Source organism: Danio rerio, chromosome 10, assembly GCF_049306965.1.
Source record: "Danio rerio strain Tuebingen ecotype United States chromosome 10, GRCz12tu, whole genome shotgun sequence".
Classification (NCBI taxonomy): domain Eukaryota; kingdom Metazoa; phylum Chordata; class Actinopteri; order Cypriniformes; family Danionidae; genus Danio; species Danio rerio.
The window spans coordinates 9,796,642-9,824,518 of NC_133185.1; the positions used below are offsets into that span (position 1 = coordinate 9,796,642).

General features: G+C 36.0%; 1 protein-coding gene across 3 annotated transcripts; it reads left to right on the forward strand.

Moving 5' to 3' along the window:
* Window positions 1-1,068: 1,068 nt before the first annotated feature.
* On the forward strand, window positions 1,069-27,450 carry antxr2b (ANTXR cell adhesion molecule 2b). 3 transcript variants are annotated; one of them, XR_012385935.1, is made up of 17 exons: window positions 1,069-1,515; window positions 1,772-1,843; window positions 2,393-2,464; window positions 2,568-2,649; window positions 2,728-2,832; window positions 4,890-4,958; window positions 5,708-5,788; window positions 5,873-5,952; window positions 7,008-7,106; window positions 8,346-8,415; window positions 10,530-10,608; window positions 11,088-11,183; window positions 11,271-11,321; window positions 11,403-11,498; window positions 15,099-15,272; window positions 15,373-15,453; window positions 25,606-27,450. XR_012385935.1 is itself a non-coding variant. In XM_073914070.1 (17 exons), the coding sequence occupies exons 1-17, from the start codon at window positions 1,379-1,381 to the stop codon at window positions 18,439-18,441; spliced, it is 1,530 nt and encodes a 509-aa protein (XP_073770171.1). In that variant the 5' UTR covers window positions 1,069-1,378; the 3' UTR covers window positions 18,442-20,113.
* Window positions 27,451-27,877: the final 427 nt, after the last annotated feature.

A 27,877-nucleotide genomic window follows, 5' to 3' on the forward strand; every position in this document is an offset into this window, starting at 1 on the left:
AAATAAAGCAAATAAGACCCCCCCCCCCCCCCCCACACACACACACAAATATTATCAGAAATACTATTAAAAATGTATTTCCTTGCTCTGTTAAACATAATTTGGGAAATATTAAAAAAAAATTTAAGGGCGTTTAATAGTTCTGATTGCAACTGTATGTACATATGATCATTTATTGGGAATTTAAACTTGAACAGACAAAGTCAAACATTGCAACTGACCCCGAGCAGGGGGAGGGGGGGGGGGGGGAATTCATTAAAATGTAATTAAATAAATACTAAAGCATCAGGTTGGATTATTTTTTATTTTTGGGTAAACAGACTAAATGTAAATTGGTTAAATGTGATAAATTGCCCACATAATTATCAGACCTAAAAAAATATTTTTACTGAAAATCTAGACTGAACCTTTACTAAATGACTTCTTTTGAAATTTGAAATGAATTAATTAATTTAAAAAAACATCTATTTAAATTAAATTACATTCAAACTGCGATGAAATTAAAATTGTACATTGTTAATATGGCAAGATTTTCTATGAATTCTGTAATTGCGGACAGAAATTTGAGTTTTATACTGAAGGAATAAACACATATGCCTGATTTGTCTCAGACTGAAGGAGGGTCTAACTGAGAATATGTAGTAATATGAATATAATCACTCTAGCTAATCATGCCCCATGTCGAAACTGTCCCCACCCCTGTAATTCTAGAGTTGTTTACAATTATGATACAATAATAGTAACAAAAATATTTTGAAGTAATGTGACATTTTATAGAAAACATAACTTATATAATTCTAGCATCTCATGAGATCTGAGGCACGCTGTCTTTCTGTTTGTAAATATTCAAGCTTGCACAATAAGTCCACAATTAGCCTACATGGTGTATATTTTGTGTCAGTATATTGTTTATCGTATTTTACCTGTTTAAAAGCGACATTGTTGCCAATTCCTTTTAATATATTCGATTTATGCTGCTCTCGTGTCTCAACAAAACTATCCCCGACCCCTGGCCTGTCCCCTTGTAAGATCACAAGATCTTGTTAGTGTTGAAGAGCGCAACAGCCCATTCAGCGCATGCGCACTAACCCATGCATTCATGTGCACTATAAACCGGACCCTCTTTGAATAAAAAAAAAGAAAAGACAAACGGAATTAAATGAATCTCGAGTTGAAGAGATGGATCTTAGGAAATGAAACGAATAGCATTTCCTGAAGAGCGCAGCAGGAGTGGCTTCGTAAACATTGTATTGTTCGACGGTGCGCGCGCTGTCATGCAGGAGTAAAGAACTGCGCGCTTCTTCCACGCGCGTCAACTGCATTTCCACTGCTGAGTTTGATGTATTCCCATAATAACGACGTGTAGTACCTGACGGGAATGAGAGGAGACAGCAATCATGCCATTACAGCGAATTGGGTCCTCCAACTTTTCTGCCTCTCCCTCCTGACTCCATTCGGGACAGGAGAAGATGGGTCTTGCCATGGAGCCTTTGATTTATATTTTGTGTTGGATCGGTGAGTTTGACGTGCCTTTTTATGTTTATATGCCTATGTTTTATAGGCTGTATGTTTATAAAATGTACAAACACGTAATCTCACACTTGTGTGCTTGACTGAAATATTATTAATAAAAAAATAACTCCAGTGAGTTCATTAGTTGTCCTGGTATTTTTAGGTAGCCCACAGTTTATTATTTTTTTCTAAAGCTCTCAGGAGCCCTTATATGGCCCTGTTTATCTTGTAAAGCATTGAGTGTTCACCATCATTCTAGGTCAGGCAGTGTGTCTGACAACTGGCTGGAGATCTATGGATTTGTGGAACAACTTACGAATCGTTTTGTAAGGTAAGAAACTAAACTACATCTTAAACTGTTCATTTTTAACATCAATCAAAGCTGATGGGTGGGTTAAAGAGTTAAAAGTCTTGCCTTGTACCACTTGCTTGAGTCCTAACCTCCTGCACATGTGTTAAACTAAAAATAACTTAATTTCAGTTTACTATGTTTAACTTCAGTGTTTGTAATATGTCTGTTTGGATTAGTGTGTGGTATGGTGACCATACCACAAATGTTAATGCAAGTTTAGACATGAGGGCACAATGGTCAACCTCAAATAGTGCCATAGTAGTAATTTACACCAACCATAGCACTGCTTAACAATCACAGTGTATATTATACAGTATAATTTTTCTTGCTCATAAAACGGGTAAAGGGCCGGATACACTCAAGACAAAGTTTTTTTTGTCTTTCTTTACTTGAGGAATAACTAAAATTCTTAAATTCCCAAGTGGCAGTACTGTTAGCAAATATATTAAGAGCAACATTTAGACTGATTTTTTTTATTGTCTTAAATGGATTTTACACTTCTTAACTGATTGTTTTCACTTTGTTTAGCCCGAAAATGAGGGTATCCTTCATAGTCTTTTCATCTAGTGCAGAAATAATCTTGCCTCTCACTGGAGACAGGTGTGATTTCATTCATTATGTTGAGTCTTACCACAGTCAATTTTTTTCTTTACCACAGATTAAAAGAATAAAGCTTAAAAAAAAATTGTGTGTGTGCATTTAGGGTGGACATCGATAGTGGTCTGCAGCAGCTGAGTAAGATCAGACCTGCTGGTGATACCTATATGCATGAGGGTTTAAAAAAGGTAAAAATCTCATATTTTCTCATCAAAAAGCATTTATTGAACTACTATGTGGTCATAATAGATGTAAATATATTGTAGGCAATAGAGCAAATGACTTCCCAGGGCGCAAGGGCATCCAGCATCATTATTGCACTGACGGATGGAAAGCTGGAGGTTTTTATGAATGAACTTGCTATAAAAGAGGTACAGTAGCAAACCACATATACGTGGACATTTGTGTTGCATAATCTATGGAAGCATTGAGATATTTTAGGGGGTCTTATTATGCTTTTCACACTGTCATCTTCCTAACATTCTAAACGTTTTGTATACATTTTGTAATTTTGAATCTGATGTGAATGACCAACGCAATCTCTGCAATTCGTAACTTTTTGATTTAGTGATGTTTTGTAAACAAATTTCGGGAGGAGCATGCGCAGAAGTTTCAGTATCGAATACGTCATTGACAATTATCCCATCATCAAATCAGTTCTTGAGCAACCCCTATATATACCAAAGCTGTCTTACCTGCAGCATCTCACGACTTTAGCATCCCTCCACCACCCCATCACCTCACCTCTTGCATTACATTCCCGGGGGGAGCGTTCTGGGGCCGGACTAGATACTTCGCTCGAATCCCAACTCCTCTTGGTTTCCTGATTAGGGGAATAACTCGAGTTGGGGTGTCTCCTCGAGCTCAGAGCCCTCCCCCCGGACAGCATGCCAAATATGCTTTATACTTAAACGAATGCAAGTGTGAACTCGTGAAGTGGCTAATCTGTGTGAATTCGTACAATTTAATTCGTAATCTAATGCGAACGATTTAGTACGATTTGCTCATCACAAATAACAGTTAGGGTTAGGGGTGGGGTTGGATGCCACGCCTCGTTTTTAAAATCGTACATGTTTGTATGACTGAATTCATACAAATTCGTACGAATTAGCCACTAAACTGTCAAATCGTAAAATACTTATGTTTCCTCGTGAGATCAGGCTGGAATGACACACATCATCTGTTTAATTAAAAATATTCAATTATTGTCCGTACAGATTAGCTTGTATTTTTCAAACCATAAATATCATGTTTTGTTCTTATGTCTATTTAATGTCGGAAAGCTAAAATAAAGGCTAATTTTTAAAACATTGATATATTATGATCCTTTTCTGGCTCGTCGCAAGTCATTGCAGAAAAGCAGATTCGAATTTAGCAGCAGATCACTTGACGCACTGAACGTCCTAATCACACCAGTGTGATTGTATGGTGATCATACTGGTGTGATCATATGTGTCAAGGGGTTAAATTAGCATTATTCACACCTTCTGTGTGTTTTTTTTGTGTGTATCTGACCTGAGCTGAACTGTCCTAAAGAGAACTTTAATTTAGGTTTAAATCTAATAATGCAGGTGACGCAGTGGCGCAGTAGATAGTGCTTTCGCCTCACAGCAAGAAGGTCGCTGGTTCGAGCCTCGGCTGGGTCAGTTGGCATTTCTGCGTGGAGTTTGCATGTTCTCCCCGTGTTCGCGTGGGTTTCCTCCGGGTGCTCCGGTTTCCCCCACAGTCCAAATACATGCGGTACAGGTGAATTGGGAAGGCTAAATTGTCCGTAGTGTATGTGTGTGAATGAGTGTGTATGGATGTTTACCAGAGATGGGTTGCAGCTGGAAGGGCATCCGCTGTGTAAAACATGTACTGGATAAGTTGGTAGTTCATTCCGCTGTGGCAACCCCGGATTAATAAAAGGGACTAAGCCGACAAGAAAATAAAAAAATTATTAAATCTAATGAAGCAGTTGGCACCAATAGCCTAGTAGTTAAGTGCGTTGACACATAGCACTATGGTGCTTAAGCGAGCCAAGTTCGATTCCTGAGTCAAGGTCTCTTGCTGATGCTTTCCATCTCTTTCTCTGCTCCCTATCCATATAAGGCTCTGTAAAACATATTCTGGATAAGTTGGCGGTTCATTCCGCTGTGGCAACCCGAGATTAATAGGGGACTAAGCTAAAAAGAAAATAACTGAATGAATGATAAATTGACAAGACAAGATTGTTTGGGGTAATTGGAGCACAGGATGTAATAATGAGCTGAAACTGATTCTTGGGACATTAGAGATTTAGTTTTACAATTATTACGACCCCATTAACTTGTTCCACTTTGTTTTACGATGCATTTGTTTGTGTTTCATGGGTTTATTTAAATAAAGTGCATGTTATTAGAAAATACAGCTATGAATACATATTTAATTTTCTCATTTGCTTTTTCAGGCTGATCTGGCAAGACAATATGGTGCAAGGGTGTATTGTGTTGGCGTGAAGGATTTTGATGCAAACCAGGTAAGACTTTTCAAAAGTGAGATGGAGCTGTAGTACATGCTTAAAAATAGGGCTTAGTATTAAATGTTGAAAACAGGTTGAAAATTAAATATTCTTACACAATATATATTTTCAAGACACCATAATAACATAAAGAATTAGAAGTAGACCTATATAGCTACTTTATATATTAGAACAATAAACACCCTTAGTACCTCAGCAACACCATGGCACCCATCGAAAACACTCAAACATGAGTGAAGCTTTCAGAAAAAATAATAACAATCGAGTTTATAATATTCTCTTCAGTCTGAATCTATTGTTGTTCCTCAGTTGTTACTGTGCATGCGTATAATTGTTGAAATGAGAATATTGTTGTTGTCATGACAGTATTGTTTTATTTATGTGCAGTAGTAACAGCATTAGTGCAACAGAAGGATCTTTTATATTGACTTTGGTGGATGTGTTTGTCCGGGCAGAATGCTGAGAGTAATTGAATTCTGCAGAGCACTTTCCGGCCCATTTTACATTAGCAAGAGATTGAGTCTGCTTTGGGAAATGATAGCTGGGTCAAAGACAAGATGTCCCATTTTGGTCAAATTTACAATATCCATTTTGAAAATAAAATGTCAAAATATTGGTGAAATAAGGATCCATGCTTGAACTGTAAAAAATATCATATATTCTCATTCTTGCTAATAAATGAGTAAGAAATGGATAATAAATTCATATTCTGTTATAATCTTTTATTATGTCATTAAATGATTCAGCTTACAGAAATTGCAGACAACAAAGATCAAGTGTTTCCTGTGGTGGATGGATTCCAAGCCCTCAAAAACATTGTAAATTCGGTGAGATTTATGATCAGTAAAAATGCCATTCATCACATGCAGTTTAGCTGCTGTTTTCTAACCGGCCCATATATGTATTCACAGATTTTACAGAAGTCCTGTGTGGAGGTTTTTAAGCTTGAGCCCTCCAGCATTTGCGTCAATGGTATGAAACACATCTTAGGGTATGTTTACACAACAAAGATGCACTAAAAATGGAAGTGTGTTTCCGGAAATGTGTTTTTCAACATGATCCCCATTCATTCACAAAAACGACAAAAAAAGTATGTTGCTCATGCAAGTCCAGTAGATAGCACTGTCTCTTTTGTATGTAGTCCACCATTGCTGCTGTGATTTTTAATGCGCAGTATGTTGGATTGAAGTTTGTATATTGGACTAGGTATTGCAGCATAAATTTAAAATATTTAAGGTTTTTTTTTTTTTCACCCACCCCCTCCGACATCGACGTGGCACAAAGGCAGATTGCCAGATTGACGACACATACATAAACAAGTATGCCTGAGGATTAAGCCTTACAGTTTAAGATGCCACATACATTAAGACAGATTTCATGACTGAAGCCAAGTACGCTCTTTTAGGTTTAGGCAACCTGTTATTTCACAAATCTAATTGGGTAAACTGACAGTGGGCCGGGTATAGAGACCAAAACAAAGACAGGGATTCTGACACGGAAGGCTCATTTTCAATGGAGAATAACTGACTTTATCATTGCTTTTCAGATAAACAAACATGTTGACTTTGCATGTTTCTTAAATATCTGCAATATCTGCATATTAAGGTATTTTTATGCTTCAGAAGAGTTAAAAAGTTTGACAAAAACACCATTAAAGTCAGCACAAAATCATGTTTTTTACTACACATATTTTTCTTTTTATTATTATTTTTAGGGGTTTTCACCTTTTATTGAGATAGGATAGTGGAGGATAGACAGGAAAGCATTGGGAGCAGAGAGAGGGGAAAGATTGGAACATGACCTCAAGCCGGGAATTGAACTCAGGTCGGCGTGAGCACCATAGTGCTATATGTCGACGAACTTAACCACTAGCCTATTGGCACTAACGAAGACTATTTTTAAACGTTTGTCTCCCAAAATACATTACATCTTCTAATTTTATTGTAAATGTAAGTTGTGTAAACAACCCGTAGAAATATCCATGTAAACTTTTACCTCTTTAGAGTCATAAACATGACTAATCTTAGCATAAACATTGTGTTCTAGAATCCTTCAACATTGTTTTGAGAGGAAGAGGGTTTACTCAGGGAAGAACCTCAGAGGGTGTGGTCTGCACATTATCTGTCAATCATCAGGATCCTTACAGTAAGACATTCAGTGCATTCCATCTATTATAAAAATACAAAAGACCGCCTGGTCTTACAAAAACAAGCCATATAATTCATCTCCCCATTTAACAAATGAATAAGAGACATGAAAAGCCACAGAATTTATGGCAAGTTGTTTAATCGTGTAATATATAAAACAGTTTTGGGTAAAAAAAAATAATATATTACAGTCTTAATCTTCAAAAAATGCAAAAATACCACATACTTTCACATTGCTAATGTAAAGTGTGTGTTATGTTATTTTTCTACAATTATTAATATTAATAAATGTATTACAATTTAATATGCATACACTTTTTTAAAATATATTACTTTTTTACCCATATGTGCATACTAATATCTTTATTTATGCTATTTTTTATATTAGTAAGTAACTATTCCATTAAATACCGCTTATTCTTCAGGTACTAGTATGTAATAATAAGCATTAGTATCTAAAGAATAAGTACTACTAACTAATAAATAGGAGCTAGTCTGTTCAGTCTACTGGTATCTAATGAATAAGTACCAGTATTTAAAAAATAACAACTAGTATCTTTTAAAAAGGTCCTAGCATCCAAAGCACTGGTTGCTAATGTAGAAGCTACTAGTATTTTTAAGGAAATAGATACTACCCTGCTGAAAAATCCAGCCTAAACCAGCCTAGGCTGGTTGGCTGGTTTTAGCTGGTTGACCAGCCTGGTTTTAGAGGGGTTTTGGCCATTTCCAGGCTGGTTTCCAGGCATTTCCAGCCTGGTATTAGCTGGTCAGGCTGGAAAATGACCAGCCAAATCCAGCTAAAACCAGCTTGACCAGCCTGGTTTAAGCTGGATATAGCTGGTTTTGGCTGGACTCCCAGCTTGGCTAGGCTAATCAAACTGGTTTTAGCTGGTCATCTCCCAGCCTGACCAGCTAAGACCAGGCTGGAAATGGCTGGAAACCAGCTTGGAAGTGGCCAAAACCCCTCTAAAACCAGCCTGGTCGACCAGCTAAAACCAGCCAACCAGCCTAGGCTGGTTTAAGCTGGATTTTTCAGCAGGATAGTACAAATTATAGATCAAATGTCAATCAGGCTTGCCAACAAACCAAGTGAGATCCTAAAATCCACATGGCCTCCAGTAGCTCTTTTTAGCTGGTGAGGGTGCTGTACTGAGCCACATCCTTAAATAAAGCCTCTGTGTTTCCACCAGTATTTGGCATTTTACTATAGTCTCATGCTGCTCTCTCTTCCTTCTAGATGAGAGGCCGAGTATAGTGAAGGATAATTACGTGCTGTGTCCCGCTCCAGTGCTGACCGAGGTTGGACAGTAAGTGGCATTCAGAGAACAGTGGCCCTCCATTCAGAGCAACAGCTGTTACAGGCCGACATGCAAAGAGAGCAAGTTCATCGTTTTTTTCTCAGGGGGTTTATCTCAGTTTCTGTTTATAGCTTAGCTAATAGACAACTGATAAGAAGCAGGCTCAGCGCAGGGCTGAAACAAAAATAACTGAAAACAAAATACAGCAACTTCATGCTAGCAACACTAACAACTAGCTAAGGACACGTTTAAAACATGGTATTAGAAATATGCTAAAAGTGTGATAAAACATACTAGAAACATAATATGTGTTTAAAATTCTAATGTTGTGAAACCTGTTCGTTATATGGTTGCAGCATGCTAATTTATTAGCATTACTTCACCTCACAAGTACAAAGCATATTAGAAATACTTGAACATGCTATTTCAACTTTTTAGGAGCAGGTTGATTCATGTTAACAATATTTTAACAGAATTCTTATTCACACTAAAACCATGTTAGCACTGTTTGAGCTAACATGCTAATATATGCTTACAATTTGCTAATTACTCTCAGTTTTCATGTGGGTTTCGTCTGCTTGCTCCGGTTTACCCCACAGTCCAAAGCACTAAGACACTAAGCCGAAAAGAAAATGAATGAATTTGCTAATTAATGCTAGAAACATGTTAAAACATTCTAGAAGCAATTTGGCAGGTAAATTAGGCGTGTTAATTTATGCTAGCAAACAGTTAACCATGTTAGACAGTATACGTATATGTTGTATTAACATATTGTTAGCAAAACTCGAAACATGTTGTCAAATGTTAATTCTTTCTGAAAATATGTCATCCATACCAATAACATTCTGGAAATCTGCTAATTTATGCTGACATTATGTTGATAAATGTTACATACTCATGCTAGCATTGTGATTAAAAATACTGTAGAAAAATGCTAATTAATGCAAGCGATATGCTAATATTGTTAACAACATGTTAGCAGTGTGCATGAAAACATGCTAGCAATGTTTAAAACATTATGGTAATATATTAAAACATGTTTTTAATGTTATTAATGTGCTGCAGCATGCTAGCGAAATGTTAACAAGACATAACTACAGTGCTTAGCATAATTGAATACACCCCATTTTGAAGATGAATATTTGTATCTATTTCTCAGTGAATACAGGCAATGTATTTAATGCATTTAAACATAACTGGTTTATTAAACAGATATATTTATTAAAATAATATTTTAGTCTCAAAACATGTTTAGAAATGAAAAGATAATACAATTAAATTTCAAGCAAAACATTGCAAAAATAATTATAAACTATAGAATTTTAACTTAATTTTTCTTTTCTTTTTTTTTTTGCTTCTCTGGATTCAGGTTAAAAAAACATGTTAGCAGTGTGCTAAGATTTACTAGCAGCAAAACCTTTAAATTTGTCTTTCTTAAGCTCACATCAAAGCTTGTCTACAGTTCACCAGTTTTTTTATACAGTTCGTCATAATTATTAGCCCCCAGAATTATTAGCACCCTGTTTATTTTTTCCCCCAATTTCTGTTTAACAGAGAGAAGATTTTTTCAACACATTTCTAAACATAATAATTTTGATAACTCATTTCTAATAACTGATTTATTTTGTCTTTGCCATGATAACAGTAAATAGTATTTGACTAGATATTTTTCAAGACACCAATATTCAGGATAAAGTAACATTTAAAGGTTTTACTGGATTAATTAGGTTACCTAGGCAGGTTAGGGTAATTAGGCAAGTTATAAAAGGGTTAAGTTATTAAAGGGACTAATAAGTTAAGGGCTAAGTTATTTATGGGGCTAATAATTTTGACCTTAAAATGTTTTTTTTTCAATATTATTAAAAACAGATTTTTTTCTAGCCAAAATAAAACAAATAATACTTTCTTAAAAAATATTATTAGACATACTGTAAAAAAAAATCCTTGCGCTGGTAAACATAATTTGGGAAATATATAAAACATGTTTTCAAAAAATTCAAAGAAGGGCTAATAATTCTGACTTCAACTGTATATTTTAGCAATGCTCTGTTGGTTTAATTGACCAACAGTGGTCCCCTTTTAGTATTTAGTCATGTAATAATGGACTTTCTTTCTCTCAACAGATCAATTGATGTGCTAATTAGTCTGAATAATGGCCAGTATTTCATTTCAACTCCCATCACAATATATGCCACCACATGTGTGAGTACATATTATCCATGGAAATAATTTCGAGACCAATAGAGAATTCTCAGCATTCACTGAATTTACTAGGTATAGTCTATGGGTTTTGAGTAAAATACTAATATTTGTTTTACTCTATAAGGGTCCGATAACATTTCTTCTGAATTTCAAGTAAAAATATTGTGTATTAGACCATTTTTTAAAGGAAAATGACAATTGTTGAAAATTAGTTCTGTCAGTTTGGGGGATTGAAAATCAGGTTTATTCCACCAAATATAGATTTTTCAAAGTCTTCCTTTCTTTTATTTTATTATGTTGTCTAAAACAAATGTAAACATGTCTAAAAAATGTTGGTGTTATTTTTTGCATTTTAATTTTAAATTCAGACAAAATATTCTGAGTGGTTTACAGAATAAAACCCAAAAGAAGTTTTGCTCAAGCACATAACTCCTAAACCTGACATTTACATGTTTACTCTATCATTTCATTCATCATAGTCTGATGGGATGGTGGCGGTGATTGTGATCCTTGTGCTTCTGGTGCTGGTGGGTTTGATTCTGCTCTGGTGGTTCTGGCCTCTCTGCTGCACTGTGGTAAACACTAGATTAACAAATCCTCTATTTTCCCGCATACATGCATGTGAAAACTTCACAAGGGCTGTTTTTCTCCTCCTTTAACAGGTTATCAGGGACCCACCACCATCTCGCCCGCCGCCTCCTCGCCCAATACCTGTAGGTTTACTGCAGCTTAAAGTATATTTGTTTAAGCTGAACTGGTGATTTATCTGGAAATGCTTGGTGTATGTTTTATAGGAGCCTGAGATTGACCCTTTGCCAAAAAAGAAATGGCCTACAGTGGATGCATCGTATTATGGTGGCAGAGGGCCTGGTGGTATTACACGTATGGAGGTAACTTGGCAGTTTGAAGGTGACATATCATGAAAATCTGACTTTTTCTGTGTTTGAAGGGTTTGGGGTGAGACAGACCAAGCTGACAGTCGGCTTTGTTAGTCTGTCAGTCAGGCTAGTTTGTTTGTTGTTTTCCACATGTTATCTCTCACCAGTTAACCTTTTCAGGTGCACTCCTTGAAAGTAATTCTTTTGGCCCACATGTTGGATTGAATAATGTATTGACAAATCTCCGATAAATAGTAATAAGCAATTAAAATAACCTATGGAAAAGGTCATTCAGGTGTTTATGATACCTGTTAAAAGGTTAATGTCAGATCGTGTTGGGCTGATTCAGCTTGTAGGATTAGTGTTGGCCATTGGCTGAAGAAAGCGCTCTGATTGGTTATTCAGCAACAAACGTATGAGTGTGATGTAAGTTACGTAGCAAGTAAACAATTCAAGCCAAGAAAGATCACAAGGAAGGTAACTAATTTCTCTACATTTGACAAATTTTTGCAAATGATATGGATTATTAGATTATCAGACATAATTGCAGGACTGAGTGACAATTAATGTGATAATAATACTGAACGCTGCTTTGTTTACATTTTGACTGTGTGCTCTATATATCCGGTTTCCCTTTGTGAAATGAGAAAACAGAGTCGTTTTGCGACACGCTGTTTAAATAGCAAATATATTTGCGCACATATTTGCAGCCATATGCATTCTAGTCTAAAAAAGGAGGTGCGTTGAGGTGCATTGCTGGCACGTTGCTATTTTGAGAAACTTAATACACTGTTTTATAGACCAGAACAAAGCTGGTACTGTATATTGTCCAGCGCAGAGCGCGTTAGTTATGCGCCTGGCTTACACATTGCTTAATACAAACATGCAATAATGGCAATTACAGCAATACGCAAATATCTTTACATATAAAAAAGAATAAAAATATTAAGGATATATAGATATATATAAATATATAAATGTAAAGGATTAAAATATTATGAAACATTATTTTCTAGCCTACATAAGTTTGTCCTGTAAATAGCAAATGGGCTATGGCCCAACGCAGCTGACTCTTAAAGGGAATGGGAGATGAAATTCTGATTTGTTTATTCTCAAAACATACCTATAACTCATTAAGAAAATAAGCTCAACCCTTTTAGACGATGCGCCACGGCCCAAAGCAGATTTTTTTGTCCTTATATTAGCAAAAGTCAATTCTGACACGCCCTTAATGTGCTTGCGCCCTGCGCTTTGCACTTTGCGCATGGATCGTCAAAATAGAGCCCTCAAGCTTCATATGCCTGCATTCTCAGAAAAAAATGGTACAATGTTGTACCAAAGAAGATACAAACCCTTTTCACTGGGGCAGTACCTTTTTATGGGACAGAATTGTACCTTAAAACAAAGAAACAAATTTGTACCATTGCAGTTTGTACCTTTAAGGACATGATTTGTACCATGGGAAACCAAAACATACCTTTGGTTTTTAAAACTATACAATACAATAATGCAAATCTGATCCCTGAAGGTACCACTACAATGACAAGACACTTTGTACCTTAACAGTGTCAAATGACAATGTTTAAAAAAAGCTAATTTTTTTGTAAATGCACCTTTTCCATTTACAATAAAGAATAAAAAAAATACTTTAACATCAATCAAAAGGTCTATTTTTGCTAAATATTTCAATGCACTTTTCACAAAAATGTTACAGAAGTACATTCTCCCATGTACAATATAAAACATTTTTCTTCAATTCTCACACAATTCCTTTGAAATTATTTAAAGGGCAATTTAATTGACTTAATTTTAAAGTAGAAAAAGAATTATGCAAAAGAATTGTAATGAGATATGCACAATGTTTGATTAGTTTTACACTATAAAATGTCTGCATGAACACTTTGCATATGCAGGAATTTTGCCAGCTCACATGCGTAGTGAAAAGCAAACACCAAATGGTGCAGGTGTAACGGAGGCCAGCTAGTAGGTGCTGTGCAGGTAAACCTCACTCCTCTGACCTTCAAAGGTGCTCTGGCGACAGATGCTAGAGGCCATGGCCTTTAGCTTCCTTGTTAGAGCAACCAACTCCCTTGCGGAAGGTTGCCGGTTCGATACCAGCTCGGAGTGGGTAGGGTGGTGTAGGACCAGCGGGGTTACACAGGTATCAATAAGGAAAATGGATTTATCAGAAATTTTTTACCAAATGTTTATTTAAAATGCCTTAAATGTTTTGTTTACAATACCTATACTTTTATGTTTTACCAGTTGTTTTGTACTATAGCACTTAATAATGAATGTTTTTGAGTTTCTTTAAACATTTGCTTTTAAATGATGATTCATGTTTTAATATAGAAATTATTCATAAAACGACTTTGCCTTTCCAGTCATTTTTATTTTCATAGATATTACAATAAATTAGTTGTTCAACGCTTATGTACCTTTTTTTATGAGAACAATTGTATACCATCATTTTAATTGTACCACAAAAGGCACAGAACAGTATCACAAGAGGTCTTTTCTGTACACTGTAAAAAATGGCCGTGATTTCAACGGTAAAAAAGTGTAAAAATGCTTCAGTACAAATCCGTAACCTAGTTAACAATATGTTTCCTTAATATATTCGGCGAAACACCGTAAATTGACTTTCCCAGAATTCCCTGCATGGCACATCACTTTTTATGCATTTGGTTGACATTATTATTTATCTTTTTAGTTGTTTCCCCATCAGTTATGTACATTAGAGATTAATGTTACATCTAATGTTGATAAACAATGTTTATTTCATGACTTTAATTTTATGCGTGTTACCATACTGGTGTTTAGTAGCTGTGTGAATGACACTAAGCACCTTCTTTATGCTGATACTCCATTCTGCTTGTGGGAAAAGTTGATTGGGATGAGCATTGGCTCACTATGTAACTTCTTCATCACCACCTGCATGTGGGTGTTCTAACGTGTCCAACTGTTTAACAAAAGATGTGTAAATGATGATAATTCAAAATACAGACATTTTACCTCTAAAAATTACTAAAATATTGTAATTTACCATAAAATTGAAAAATTACTTTTACGGTTTGTACCTTGTTTTTAACGGTAAAGTACTGGCAACCACAGCTCCCGGTTTTTTACCGTAAATTTTACAGAATTATTTTTTACAGTGTACCATATAAGCTACAACTTTTACAAAGGTACACAACTGTTCCTTAAAGAACATTATTTGTACAACTGTGTACCTTTTTTTGTGAGAGTGTGTAGTAAATGTGAAGACATTGGTAAACAAAGTCAGATTTACATTTATTAGGTGCACAAAAGGGTTCTTGGAGCTTCGTGTGAATACAGTCGAACCACTTTGATATCATTTGTAATATTTTTCATTTATGTTCTGGACTTTAAACATCTCAGATCCTTTGTTTATTTTACCACTTATGAAAAGCATAATTTATTCTTTCATTTTTCTTTGACTTAGTCGCCGATTTGTCAGGGGTCGGCACAGTGGAATGAACTGTTTCATATTATGAAAAGCATAATATGTCATCTTTAATACAAGACATATAAACAAAAAGACGATGAGCATTTGTGTGGATATACTATATGCTCTTACAACATCTTTAGGTTCGCTGGGGTGAGAAAGGCTCTACGGAGGAAGGAACGCGGTTAGCAAAAGCCAAAAATGCTGTGGTCAAAATGCCAGAGGAGGAGTTTGAGGAGCCTGTAATAACACCCCCTCCGAGACCACCACCAACATATCAGGCCCCGGTTCCAGACAAGTGGTACACTCCCATTAAAGTAAGTTTAAAGTCAACATGCTAGATGATGTATGTGTTGAACAATATGCTTTTGATAAAGCATTGTATTTTCTTGTAATTTTAATGTTTGGCATTTTTAGGGACGGTTTGATGCTGTGGCAGCATTGCTGCGAAGACAATATGACAGAGTTGCTATTATGAGACCTACAGCAAATGATAAGGTACAGTAGCCACGTTTCCATTAAAAAAAAAGTTTGCATTAGCCTATTTGCCTTATTCTGTGAAAGAAGTTAGCTCTTTCTGCAATTGTTTAAGGGCTTCTGATTCATTTGTATATGGGGGAAATGACTCTGAATAACCAACAGTAGTAAATGGTCAAACTACTGTGTTTTAAGAGTTCAAACTTAAATATTACTTGATAGTAATAGCAGGTTTGGCTCGGAGATAATTGAGCCCTGGGCTCCCGCCTGGTCAGTGAACATGAAAGGGGGTACGAGATCAGGTAGTTCTCGAGAGCTCCCCCTGGTAAAGGAGGAAAAGAGGGGGGATGGGTGGATGGGAGGGTTTCTTCAAAAAAATTAAGATAGGAGAGTAATGCTAGACAGGCTATTTATAGTGAGTTTGGAATAATCCGATTAGCTTACTAATGATTACAGATGAAAGACGTCGTATCACATGCTCCTCTTGAAATTAGTGTGTGAAACTTCACTTACGATAAAACATAAAAATTATACAGTAAGAAAAAAGTAAGCAACATCTAGCACCATAACATTCTAACAATCTTTTTACTGTCTAAAACTCAATGGAAGATTGAAACAGTTCCAATGGCTGTGCACACTTTTATGTGAGAGAATAAAATTAATTGCACCAAGTCAGAACTGCATTTGGCCTAAATAAAAAATAAAAAATCACTAAGTCAAGTCAAATTTGTGTTTAAATCATATTTTAAATTATTTTAAAATTAAAAATACATATAAATAAAGAAAGCAGTGTCTATGTGTACTGCACACTCTGATTAAAAAAATGATTACAATTCTTTTAATAAACATTATAATTGTATTAAAATTTCTGGCGCTGCACAACAAATTCTTTAAGATGAACAATTTTCAGATCAGAAAAAGTAGAGTAAAAACATATTGTTGTGGGATTCCCATAAACAATAATTAATTATAACCATTATTAACATAAATTTGCCTTGGCACTTTTATTTTTGCAGTATATATGTTGCTTTATACAACTTATGTTCTTGAAAATATTGTAATATGTAAGCTTTTTGCTTGCCAGTTTGTTTATTTCAATCACTACAAAAAATGTTTAATTATTTTTTGTTAATTATTTCATTAGCAAAAGGAGTAGTTTGATTTTATGAAAAGTTTAATCTTATGAAATTTAAAAAAAATAAAAAATAAATAAAACTGTGAAGAAAATACTTATTTTATATTTAAAAAAATATATTTTTTTTCCCAAAACCTGTCTACTGACCATTTAAAATATTCTACATAGAGAACAAATGATGCGGCATAGAAGTAGCACTCTTCCTATAAAGACAGCACTCTCAGGGCGTACTTAAATTATGTACGGTTGCCTTGAACTGGGCCAAAGCACACTTGTCCCCCCTCCCGTCTCCCCCGACAGCCCGCTCTCACATTACATTCGGGCCTGTGCACGCTTACGTCATCAATGATGCGCTGTTCAGCCCAGTAGAGATTTCTTTAGTTATATCACTGTAGTCGTTTGAAATGCAGTGACACGCAGTCAAATATTTCACCGAACAGATCTGCCACTTTTGACGCTCATAAACAATCATAAAGTCCTCGTGCTGCAGGAATTAGGAGGTTTGCTTAAGGTGGAGCTGTCGTGCAGTGAGGGGTTTGCATCTTTAATAAACTACGACATTTGCGTTCATTGAACAGTAAGAATGATTAATTAATCCATTTCAAACAGTCCCTTAGATGTCACGTCTCACTTTCAATTTCAGGCTCAGGTACGTTTTGCACTCACACACAAGTGTACCGCGCCAAAGCCCAAGTGAACTGCGCTCTGGCACACCTCTTCCAACCGGGCCAGGGCCGGCCAAGTGAACCGAGCCTGAGCCCGATTCAGAACACTCACACTAGAGGTCTGCATAAATCTCTGAATAAATCGCGGGAGCGGTCGGTAACGGGTTTAATTTGGGACGGGAGCGGGCTGTCTAGCAATATCCGTGGATATTGCTATGCGAATGAGAGAGAGAGAGAGAGAGCTTTGCCTGTGTGTGTGCTTGGTGCTTGTGTGTGTGTGTTAGTGCGCGCGCGCAAATGAGAGAGAGAGAGCTAGGGAAAAATTTTGGTCCCGCGCAGATCTCTAACTCACACTTCTCAAATGATCTGGGAAATGGGCCTGGGCACGGTTCGAATAGCATAGTGTGAGTACGCCCTTAAAGTGATAGTTCATCCAAAAATAAAAATTCTGCTCTCATTTCCTAACTTGTTCTGCACCAGTTTGAGTTTCAGTTTGAGAAACCACAGACTTCCATTTTGTTTGTTTTTCTTACTATAGATGTTAATGGTTACAGGATTCCAACAGTAAAAAATAAGTAAATGATGCGTGAACTATAGCTTTACTATATAGACATTGTATGATGGGCGATGCAGTGGCACAGTAGGTAGTACTATCGCCAAACAGCAAGAAACTCCCTAGTTCGAGCCTCAGCTGGGTCAGTTGGCATTTCTGCATGGAGTTTGCATGTTCTCCTCGTGTTTGCATGGGGTTCCTCCGTGTGGTCCGGTTTCCCCCACAGTCCAAAGACAAGTGGTACAGGTGAATTGGGTAGGCTAAATTGTCCATAGTGTATGTGTGTGGATTTTTCCCAGTGATGGGTTGCAGCTGGAAGAGCATCCGCTGCGTAAAGCATATGCTGGATAAGTTGGCGGTTCATTCCGCTATGGCGACCCCAGATTAATAAAGGGACTCAGCCGAAAAGAAAATGAATGAATTCCAGCCTTCCAGCCTCAACCACGGCGAATGAAGCTCTGCACTAGACTTTTGGCCAGCGGAGAAATTAAAATGGTCGTGCCCAACTGAGTATGGTTCTCTCAAGGTTTTTTTTTCTTCACTCCCATCAGGTGAATTTTTTTTTCCTCTCCGCTGTCGCCACTACCTGGCATGGTTCAGGATTGGTAGAGCTACGCATCGATGAATTTGCTCTTCAGTGTTTGAACTCTCAGTAATGATTAAATCACACTGAACTGAGCTAAACTGAACTGAACTGAACTCAAACACTAAAACCTGAACCACACTGTTCCAGTTACTATGACCATTTATGTGAAGCTGCTTTGACACAATCTACATTGTAAAAGCGCTATACAAATAAAGCTGAATGAATGAACATTGTATGACACTTGTCATTTTCAATAAAATGCTTTTGTTGATATTTTGTGTAAGAAACCCCAGCCGCTAAGAGCAACTTAAGCATCCTTATTAGTGGCTGCAATGCATGCTAAAGACAGTAGAAATGAGGGTCTTAAATTTGGTGCCATGACCCAGATGGGTGTGAGGTCTGGAGGGGGTGGGATTATGATGAGGTCCAGCTAGGGGAAGTTGTTTGATTTAAAAACAAACTAGTAACTGACACTGAAAACAGCGGTCTTTAGCGTCTTTATTAAAGAGCCATAAAATGCTGCATATGTAAACATCTCACTTTTAAACAGAGCCATTGTGTTGCTCGTGCAGCCACTCGAACCTCATTTTGTCCTGCTGAAAAGGCTCATTAGCACTAATAAGCTGCTCAGACGAGGCTGACAGTCCTGTCACAGACAGAGCAGATCACGCACACAAACACACTGTCTGGTCATACATCTCGTTATGGTGTTGGGTGCTCCGACTGGTCACGAGCTGACCCTCAAACACACACTCATCAGGGGAGTCGTCGCTATTATAATCATTAGATTGGCCTGACTGTCAGGGTTCAAGTTGTCATTGACGCGGCCCTCGTCTGACACTTCACCGCCAAGAGTGACCTCTCACCTCTCGCTGATTTCACTGTCACACTTAGTTTGAGCTCAACCCAACGTCCTTCTAGGGCACAATGTGAATATTGTTGAAGTGTTTGACTGTAGGCGGTGGTAGAATATTTTGGAAGTAGAGCAGATTCTTTTGCTAGAATGCCTATTTCTTAAAATAGAAGAAAATAAAAAATAAGAATATGAATATTTGGGAAACGATAATTATGGAAAATGGAGCATAAATAAATTTTCCTCAGATATCTGAAAACCATCTGTTTAATAAGACAAGTTTTGCTCAAGAGATTAGAACGTGGCTCAAAACTTGTCTTTTTAAACAGATACTTCCAGTCCTCGATTCTGAATGGTTGAGCCTTGTCACCTGTCACCTTCTAGCATTGTGTATGCTGATGTGTCTGTGCTGCAGCCACAACAGTTTCTGAGGAACTACATTATTTGGTGGAGGAATAATTTTTTATTGATAGCATTACATTTTATTTGTTCAATAATTCATTCATTTTCTTTTCGGCTTAGTCCCTTTATTAATCTGGGGTCGCCACAGCGAATGAACCGCCAACTTATCCAGCATATGTATTACGCATCGGATGCCCTTCCAGCTGCAACCCATCACTGGGAAACAGCCATACACTCTTATTTACACACACACACTCATACCCTATGGACAATTTTAGCTTACCTATTTTATTTTATTTTTATTTTTTTTTTGAAAATCTTGTCACATATATGAAACAGCTTTTTAATAAAAAGCAATAAGACCTGTAAAGCCATGGTTGTGTTCTGCTTCATGTCTAGCTTCTTAGCAGCTATAAATTCACTGTAAACCATGGGTATACAGGGCTTATTGCTTTATCACATAATTTTATTTTATTAACAATTGTATGGATTGAAATAGAAAAAAAAATTAAAAGGAAACTTTGTGTAAAATCTGAAAATGGGTTTTAAAGAGGAAGTTTGTGTAAACGCTGCCATTGTCGTGTCCATGTCTATTTAAACACCCGAAAAGGAGAGTCTTTGAAAAACTATGACATACTTTGCGCATCATACACACATTGCAAACTTCTACATAAACAGCAGTGCAGAGTCACCAACTGCAGGTCGTCACTTCCTTACAGGTACTGTTTACTAACAAGGTGACAGCACAAAATGCTGGCCTGGCTTATGTAACACAGTGTTTTTGCCTATATTGTGCAAACGTGGATCCTTTTGAAAACAATGTGGTGTAAATCTGACTTTTTTTTTAAATGCAAGACATAAAAAATTTTTTCTCAATGTTGTTGTGTAAATGAAGCCTAAGTAATACAAAAACAATTCAAAGCATGTTTGAATTTAAGAACTTTGTCATATATATATATATATATATATATATATATATATATATATATATATATATATATATATATATAAATAAATATCTAAATATATAAATAAATAAATGAATATATATATATATAAATAAATAAATAAATATATATAAATAAATAAATATATATAAATAAATATATATATATATATATATATATATATATATATATATATATATATATATATATATATATATATATATATATATATATATATGTTAGGGATGTAACGGTATCAGAATTTCACAGTACGGTAATACCTCGGTATGAATGGCATGGTACGGTATTTATTGAATCTTTTACAGGAAAAACAAAACTAATGAAAATACTCCAAAAAAGTGCCAAAAGTGTCTACAGCCCCTTTCACACATACAGACCTTTCCGGAAAATTGCCGGCAATTTTCCGGAAAGGTTGTATGTGTGAAGAGGTCCTTTTTGAAAATACCGGTAAATTCGTTCTGGCTATTTTCCGGAAAGAGAAGTTGTAACATTACCGGCAATTTGCCGGAATGCTGCGCTGTGTGAATGCAGAAGGAAGAATCCCGTAATAAGCGCGTGCACGTCTAGAACGTGCTGACGTGAGACGTCTGCTTTAGCCTATCACAACAGTCAGACGCATTTACGTCCGCGCGGTTTGTGAGGATAAAAGCCTTTGAATATTTTTCCAGACACATTTAGCTGCTAGAAGTTAGTCGGATCACGTTTATATGTTCTCCTTAATGCCAACTGTGTAAATAATCATCGATGAGATGCTTATGATAAGCCTATGTTTGTTTACCTTCAAGCTTTGCGTGCGCCTATGAGCGCCTGCATACGCACATATTATGAACATCTCGACATGCGAAAGTGATCCTGTGAAATTTGTCCACAATATTGATCATCCACAGAGTCTGTAATTTAGTCAAGTGTTTACAAATACAAGCGCAGCCGTTTAAAGCTCATTTGTGGTGAATGATGTCAGAATTTACCGGTATTTTGGAATGAATGTGTGAATGCTCTTTTCCGAAAAATTTCCGTAACGTCCTCGCCTGTGTGAACAGCGCTTTTTTGAATATACCGGTAAAGTCGTTCCGGAAATTTTCCGGATATTTATCACTGTGTGAAAGGGGCTAATGACATACAAATTAGCCATCTATCTGTAAGCTTTGAAACAGGAGCTTTGAACTTCAATTTTTCAATTTTAATAACAAAAAATTATTAAACCATGTAAAAAAATAAAGTTTAAATTTAGTATTGTTGAAAACTCATTACATTTAACGTTTAATCACTCACTCACTCACTTAGATAGAGATGGGTTTTAAGGAAAATTATCATATAAATATAATCTGGTAAAAGCTGGTATCTCTGGGCTTTTACAATGTCCCCTGCAACAGAAAAAACACCCTCTCATTTGGGACTGAGGTTTCTGGGACAGAGATATGACTTGGCCCAGGTTGACAGTAGTGGGTAACGTTGTGCAATGTCTTTCCCCCACTTGAGAGGACAAGCCATGAGTGAGATAGAGGTCTCTTTGCGGTACAAGTCAATGTCTGCATCAATCTGAACAGTGTGCTGTGTTTCTGCAGTCCCCATGACTGTTATTAGTCGTATTCTCCAACTTGTATTTCACCACAGTCTGGCAGTGCCTGCATACCGTTTTTTTTTTTTATTTTGTCTGTCACCTTTTCTCCTTTCTCGTATCATTTTAGAGAGAAACTGAAATGCTTCCACACATCCGATTTAAAACCCGCTTTAGGTTCGATAATTTCCAGCTCTCTTTTTTATCCCCGCTACTAGCAGCACACTCCATTTCCGCATTACTGGATCTGTAGCGACAACAGACCGCAAAGGATGATGACCACGCCTAGGCTGATGGGAATTGTAGTTTTTGCTACCTCCCATTCGCTTCATTCGCCTCAGCAAATTTTCTCAAAAGACCTATAGTTTTATCGAGTCATGCGACTACGGTAATATTGAAAAAAATTGCTATTGCTGTATGACGGTATTTACAATACCGTTGCATCCCTAATATATATATATATATATATATATATATATATATATATATATATATATATATATATATATATATACACACACACACACACACACACACACACACACACACACATACATATATATATATATATATATATATATATATATATATATATATATATATATATATATATATATATGTATATATATATGTATACATGTATGTATATAATGGGGTATATAGGAGTTTTTTTATTGATACTGCAAAAAAACTTCAACATGCGTTTGACTGCAGTGAATGCAGTCAACAAACCACAATGGGTACCAAAGTGCTGTACATAAAAAAACAAGCAAAACATACACAAAACCAAAATACATAAACTCAAAACACATGATTAAAAGCTAGAAAATAAGTTTGTTTTTAGTGACCTCTGAAAAGACTCAAAAATTGGAGCTGTTCTCAAGGAAAGAGGAATATTGTTGTCTTGGAGCTGTCACTGAAAAAGCTCTATCACCTCGACATGTTAAGCGTGATCGTGGAACTGTCAAATAGAGACGATCCTAAGAGCGAACAGATCTCACAGGTTTGTGTATATTAATTAGCTCAGAAATATACTCAGGGGCCAGGCCATGGAGGGATTTAAAAATATACAACAGTACTTTGTACTGAATTCAAAACTGGATTGGCAACCAGTGTAGAGAAACCAGTACTGGTGTAATGTGCTCTTGTTTCTTTTGTGCCTGTTAAGAGCCTGGCAGCTGTGTTCTAGACCAGCTGCAGTCATGAGAGAGAGGCCTGGCTCACACCTAGATACAATGCATTACAATAATCCAGATGAGAAGAGATGAAAGCATGAACAACCTTCTCCAAGTCACTGAAAGAGAGGACAGACTTCAGCCTGGCAATATGTCTATAATAGAAAAGAATATTTTTGACAACTGCTTTAATTTGCTGATCAAATTTAAGCCCAGAGTCAAAAATAACACCAAGACTTTTACAGAGGAATGTATTTTTCCAGGAAGCAATGCCATTAGAATCCAATTAATTAGAATCTAATTGCCATTAGAATTCAAGCCTTCTGGGTGAAACTTTTGTTCTTTTTTACCCTAATGATATTTACAGGAACATATTATCAATAATTAAAGGATTATTTTGTGCAATTCTTTGTACAACAACAAATGCAAACCACAAACAACTTGATAGTGTCTATGATTTATCCCCCATGCTTATTTTCCCCCCAATTTCTGTTTAATGGAGAGATTTCTTCAACACATTTCGAAACATAATAGTTTTTATAACTCATCTCTAATAACTAATTCATTTTTTCTTTGCCATGATGACAGTTAATAATATTTTTCATGACACTTCTATACAGCTTAAAGTGACATTTAAAGGCTTAACCAGGTTAATTAGGTTAACTGGGCAGGTTAGGGTAATTAGCCAAGTTATTGTATAATGATGGTTTGTTCTGTAAACTATCGAAAAAATATAGCTTAAAGGGAGTAATAATTTTGACCTTGAAACTGCTTTTTTATTCTAGCCAAAATAAAACAAATAAAAAATATTATCAGACATACTGTGAAAATGTCCTAGCTCTGTTAAACATTATTCGGAAAATTCTAAGAGGGGGCTAATAATTTCGATTTCAACTGTACACCTACTACTGCCTCACCTACTTATCTTCACATGGACTATTTTCTAATATGATCAGTTTCCTCTGTAAATTGATTTTTATAAGTTCAAGTCTGGTGATGCATGCTTCTACAAAAGAGATGAAAGCAAGTGAAAAAATGGTTGCTTTTGAAAACATTATTGGTTGGGCTAGGTCAGTGGTCACCAAACTTGTTCCTGAAGGGCCGGTGTCCTGCAGATTTTAGCTCCAACACTGATCAAACACACCTGAACAAGCTAATCAAGGTCTTACTAGGTATACTTGAAACATTCAGGTAGGTGTGTTGAGGCAAGATAGAGCTAAACCCTGCAGGGACACCGGCCCTCCAGCACCAGGATTGGTGACCCCTGGGCTAGGTGATCGATATGACAAGCTCCGCCTTCTAATGGACATATAAAAGAAGGGCATGTATCTGAAATTTATAGCAAATCATTCTGTAAGTAACATTTTTTCAGATTTATAAAAATGTTTTTTACATTTGTTAAAGATGCAGGCTGAGGCACGTATTTCTAATGAGACTCTGTCGAATGAAGAATCTCAGACACAGGACAAGGATGAATCTTTTCGGCGTTCATGTGTATGAAATAGACTGTACTTTCACCTGTAAAAGCAATGTTTTTATGCTTAATTTCTATAATCATTCACTCAGTTTCATTCGGCTAATTCCCTTTGTTTATCAGGGATTGCCACAGCGGAATGAACCATCAACTATTCCAGCACATGTTCTACACAGCTGCAACCCAGTACTGGGAGCATTTCTACAATCTTTTTGTACACAGTCTTGTTGGATATGTTTATTTCGCATTAAACATGTTGTAAATCAGTCTTTAATTTTAAATACTGGTACCTGTTCCGCTCTCATGGTACCAGATCTGTCCAAACAGCGCTTGTCAAGCATTAGTGTTGCTTGATCAACCTGTCTGACCTCCATCACTGCCGCTTCTTTACCACCAATTAAAATCAGATCTCCTCTTCATTGAGCTCAATTATTCCAAATTATCGTACATGTCAGCACGACCAAAATATTGTCAAAACAATTATTTTTTACCATATGAGGTGCATTAAAAAAACTCCAGCATGGGTGATTTAGCATCAGTACTGAGTTAATGTGATATGGACTAGTCAGTGGATGGTGGAAGAACGGTCTTTCACCAGTCTCAAAATGAGGGCATAGCTTGTAACATGAGGCAGAGACATTAAGAGATCTGATTTGTCATATTTCACATTTATGAGAGATAATGGGCTAAAAGGATTGTGGAGATGAGTGTTTGTAAGAGGGGGTTAAAGGATAGTCAGTTCCCCATTATGGATCTGTAATGTACAATAACATCATGCTTCTTTTCTTTTTTTTTGTCTTTCAGGGGAGATGCATCAAATTCACGCGAGTGCAAAGGCACTGACCACATACAGTGAGCTTGGATCAGATACTATCAGGAAAGCCTAGACATTTTGTTAGTTTGTACTTGTAATATATAGATATATATATACAGAGGGTTCACAAATGGCATTTTTATGGCATGTTCAGACTAGGTTTGGGGAATCTGTTGGGATACACTGTGCTATGCTGTACATCTGAATTATTTTTGTTTTGGAGTTTGTTGCTATATACAGTTGAAGTCAGAATTATTAGCCCCCCTTTGACATTTTTTTTTCTTTTATAAATATTTCCCAAATGATGTTTAACAAAGCAAAGAAATTTTCACAGTATGTCTGATAATATTTTTTCTTCTGGAGAAAGTATTATTTGCTTTATTTCGGCTAGAATAAAAGCTGTTTTTAATTTTTTATAAACCATTTGAAGGTCAAAATTATTTGCACCTTTAAGCTATATATTTTTTCGATAGTCTCCAATCCAAACCATAATTATACAATAGCCCCTTTCACACATACAGACCTTTCCGGAAAATTACCGGCAATTTTCCGGAAAGGTTGTATGTGTGAACAGGTCCTTTTTGAAAATACCGGTAAATTCGTTCTGGCTATTTTCCGGAAAGAGAAGTTGTAACATTACCGGCAATTTGCCGGAATGCTGCGCTGTGTGAACGCAGAAGGAAGATTTCCGGAATAAGCTCGTGCACGTCTAGAACGTGCTGACGTAAGACTTCTGCTTTAGCCAATCACAACAGTCAGACGCATTTACGTCCGCGCGGTTTGTGAGAATAAAAGCCTTTGAATATTTTTCCAGACACATTTAGCTGCTAGAAGTTAGTCAGATAACGTTTATATGTTCTTCTTAATGCCAACTGTGCAAATAATCATCGATAAGATGCTTATTATAAGCCGTTGTTTGTTTACCTTCAAGCTTTGCGTGTGCCCATGAAACAGCCTGTGAGCGTCAGCACACGCACATATTATGAACATCTCGACATGCGAATATGATCCAGTGAAAGTTGTTTACAATATTGATCATCAAAAGAGTTTGTAATTTAGTCAAATGTTTACAAATACAAGCGCAGCCGTTTAAAGCTCATTTGTGGTGAATGATGTCAGAATTTACCGGTATTTTGGAATGGATGTGTGAATGCTCTTTTCCGGAAAATTTCCGTAACGTCCTTGCCTGTGTGAACAGCGCTTTTTTGAACATACCGGTAAAGTCGTTCCGTAAATTTTCCGGATATTTTCCGGTATCACTGTGTGAAAGGGGCTAATGACTTGCTTAATTACCCTAACCTGCCTAGTAGCTGTATAGAAGTGTCTTGAAAATATCTAGTAAACTATTATTTGCTGTCATCATGGCAAATATAAAATAAATCAGTTATTAGAAATGAGTTATTAAAACTATTATGTTTACAAATGTGTTCAGAAAATCTCTCTGTTAAACAGAAATTGGGGAAAAATGAACAGGGGGCTAATCATTCAGCATTCAACCGTATATATCCTTGTGATTTTTTGCCTTTAAATATGTTTGACTTCGCAGCTTTTGTTACAGTTCCTTTTTTAAGGTTTTCTAACTATTAAACAATACAGTGCCTTCTTGTGAATGTGATATGAGTGAGTTTAAAGAGGAAGGAAAATGTTAATTATTTTAATGTCCTTCATTTCGTTTATTCCTATTATAAAAAAAGATGTTAATTGTCCAGTTTATTTGTAGATTTTTTTATTTAATTTTTGTTGGTTTATTTATGACAATTTCTTTTAATCTGTGATATTTTCTGTTAATTTTGTAAAATAAAAAAATGCATCAAAAATAAATCACTGCACTTGTGAGTGTTTTGTTATGTAGTATGTTTTGGTTAAATGTATTCAAATAAACATGTGACCTGTATATTAGCATTAAAAAAAACATGTAAAGTGGTTAATTTGTGAACCTTTTATGAATTCTTGATTTGATTCCTGATTTGTGTGATTTATATAGACTGTTGACAGTGAAAGCAAAAATCTGCTCAGCATCAGATAAATTATTTAGATAATCAGGGATTAATGTGATGCACAATCAGCAGACTGTTAATGTTTGATTATGGCATATTAGAGTGTCTGGATATTATAAATGTTAATCCTAATCTCTTATATTGTGGGTGATTAAACTGCTGAAAAGTAAAAGGCGGATTGGGAAGCAGACACACCAAAATGAATAGAAATACATACATATACATGCACACACCAAAAGAAGACTGTTGTTGCTTGTTCAAACTA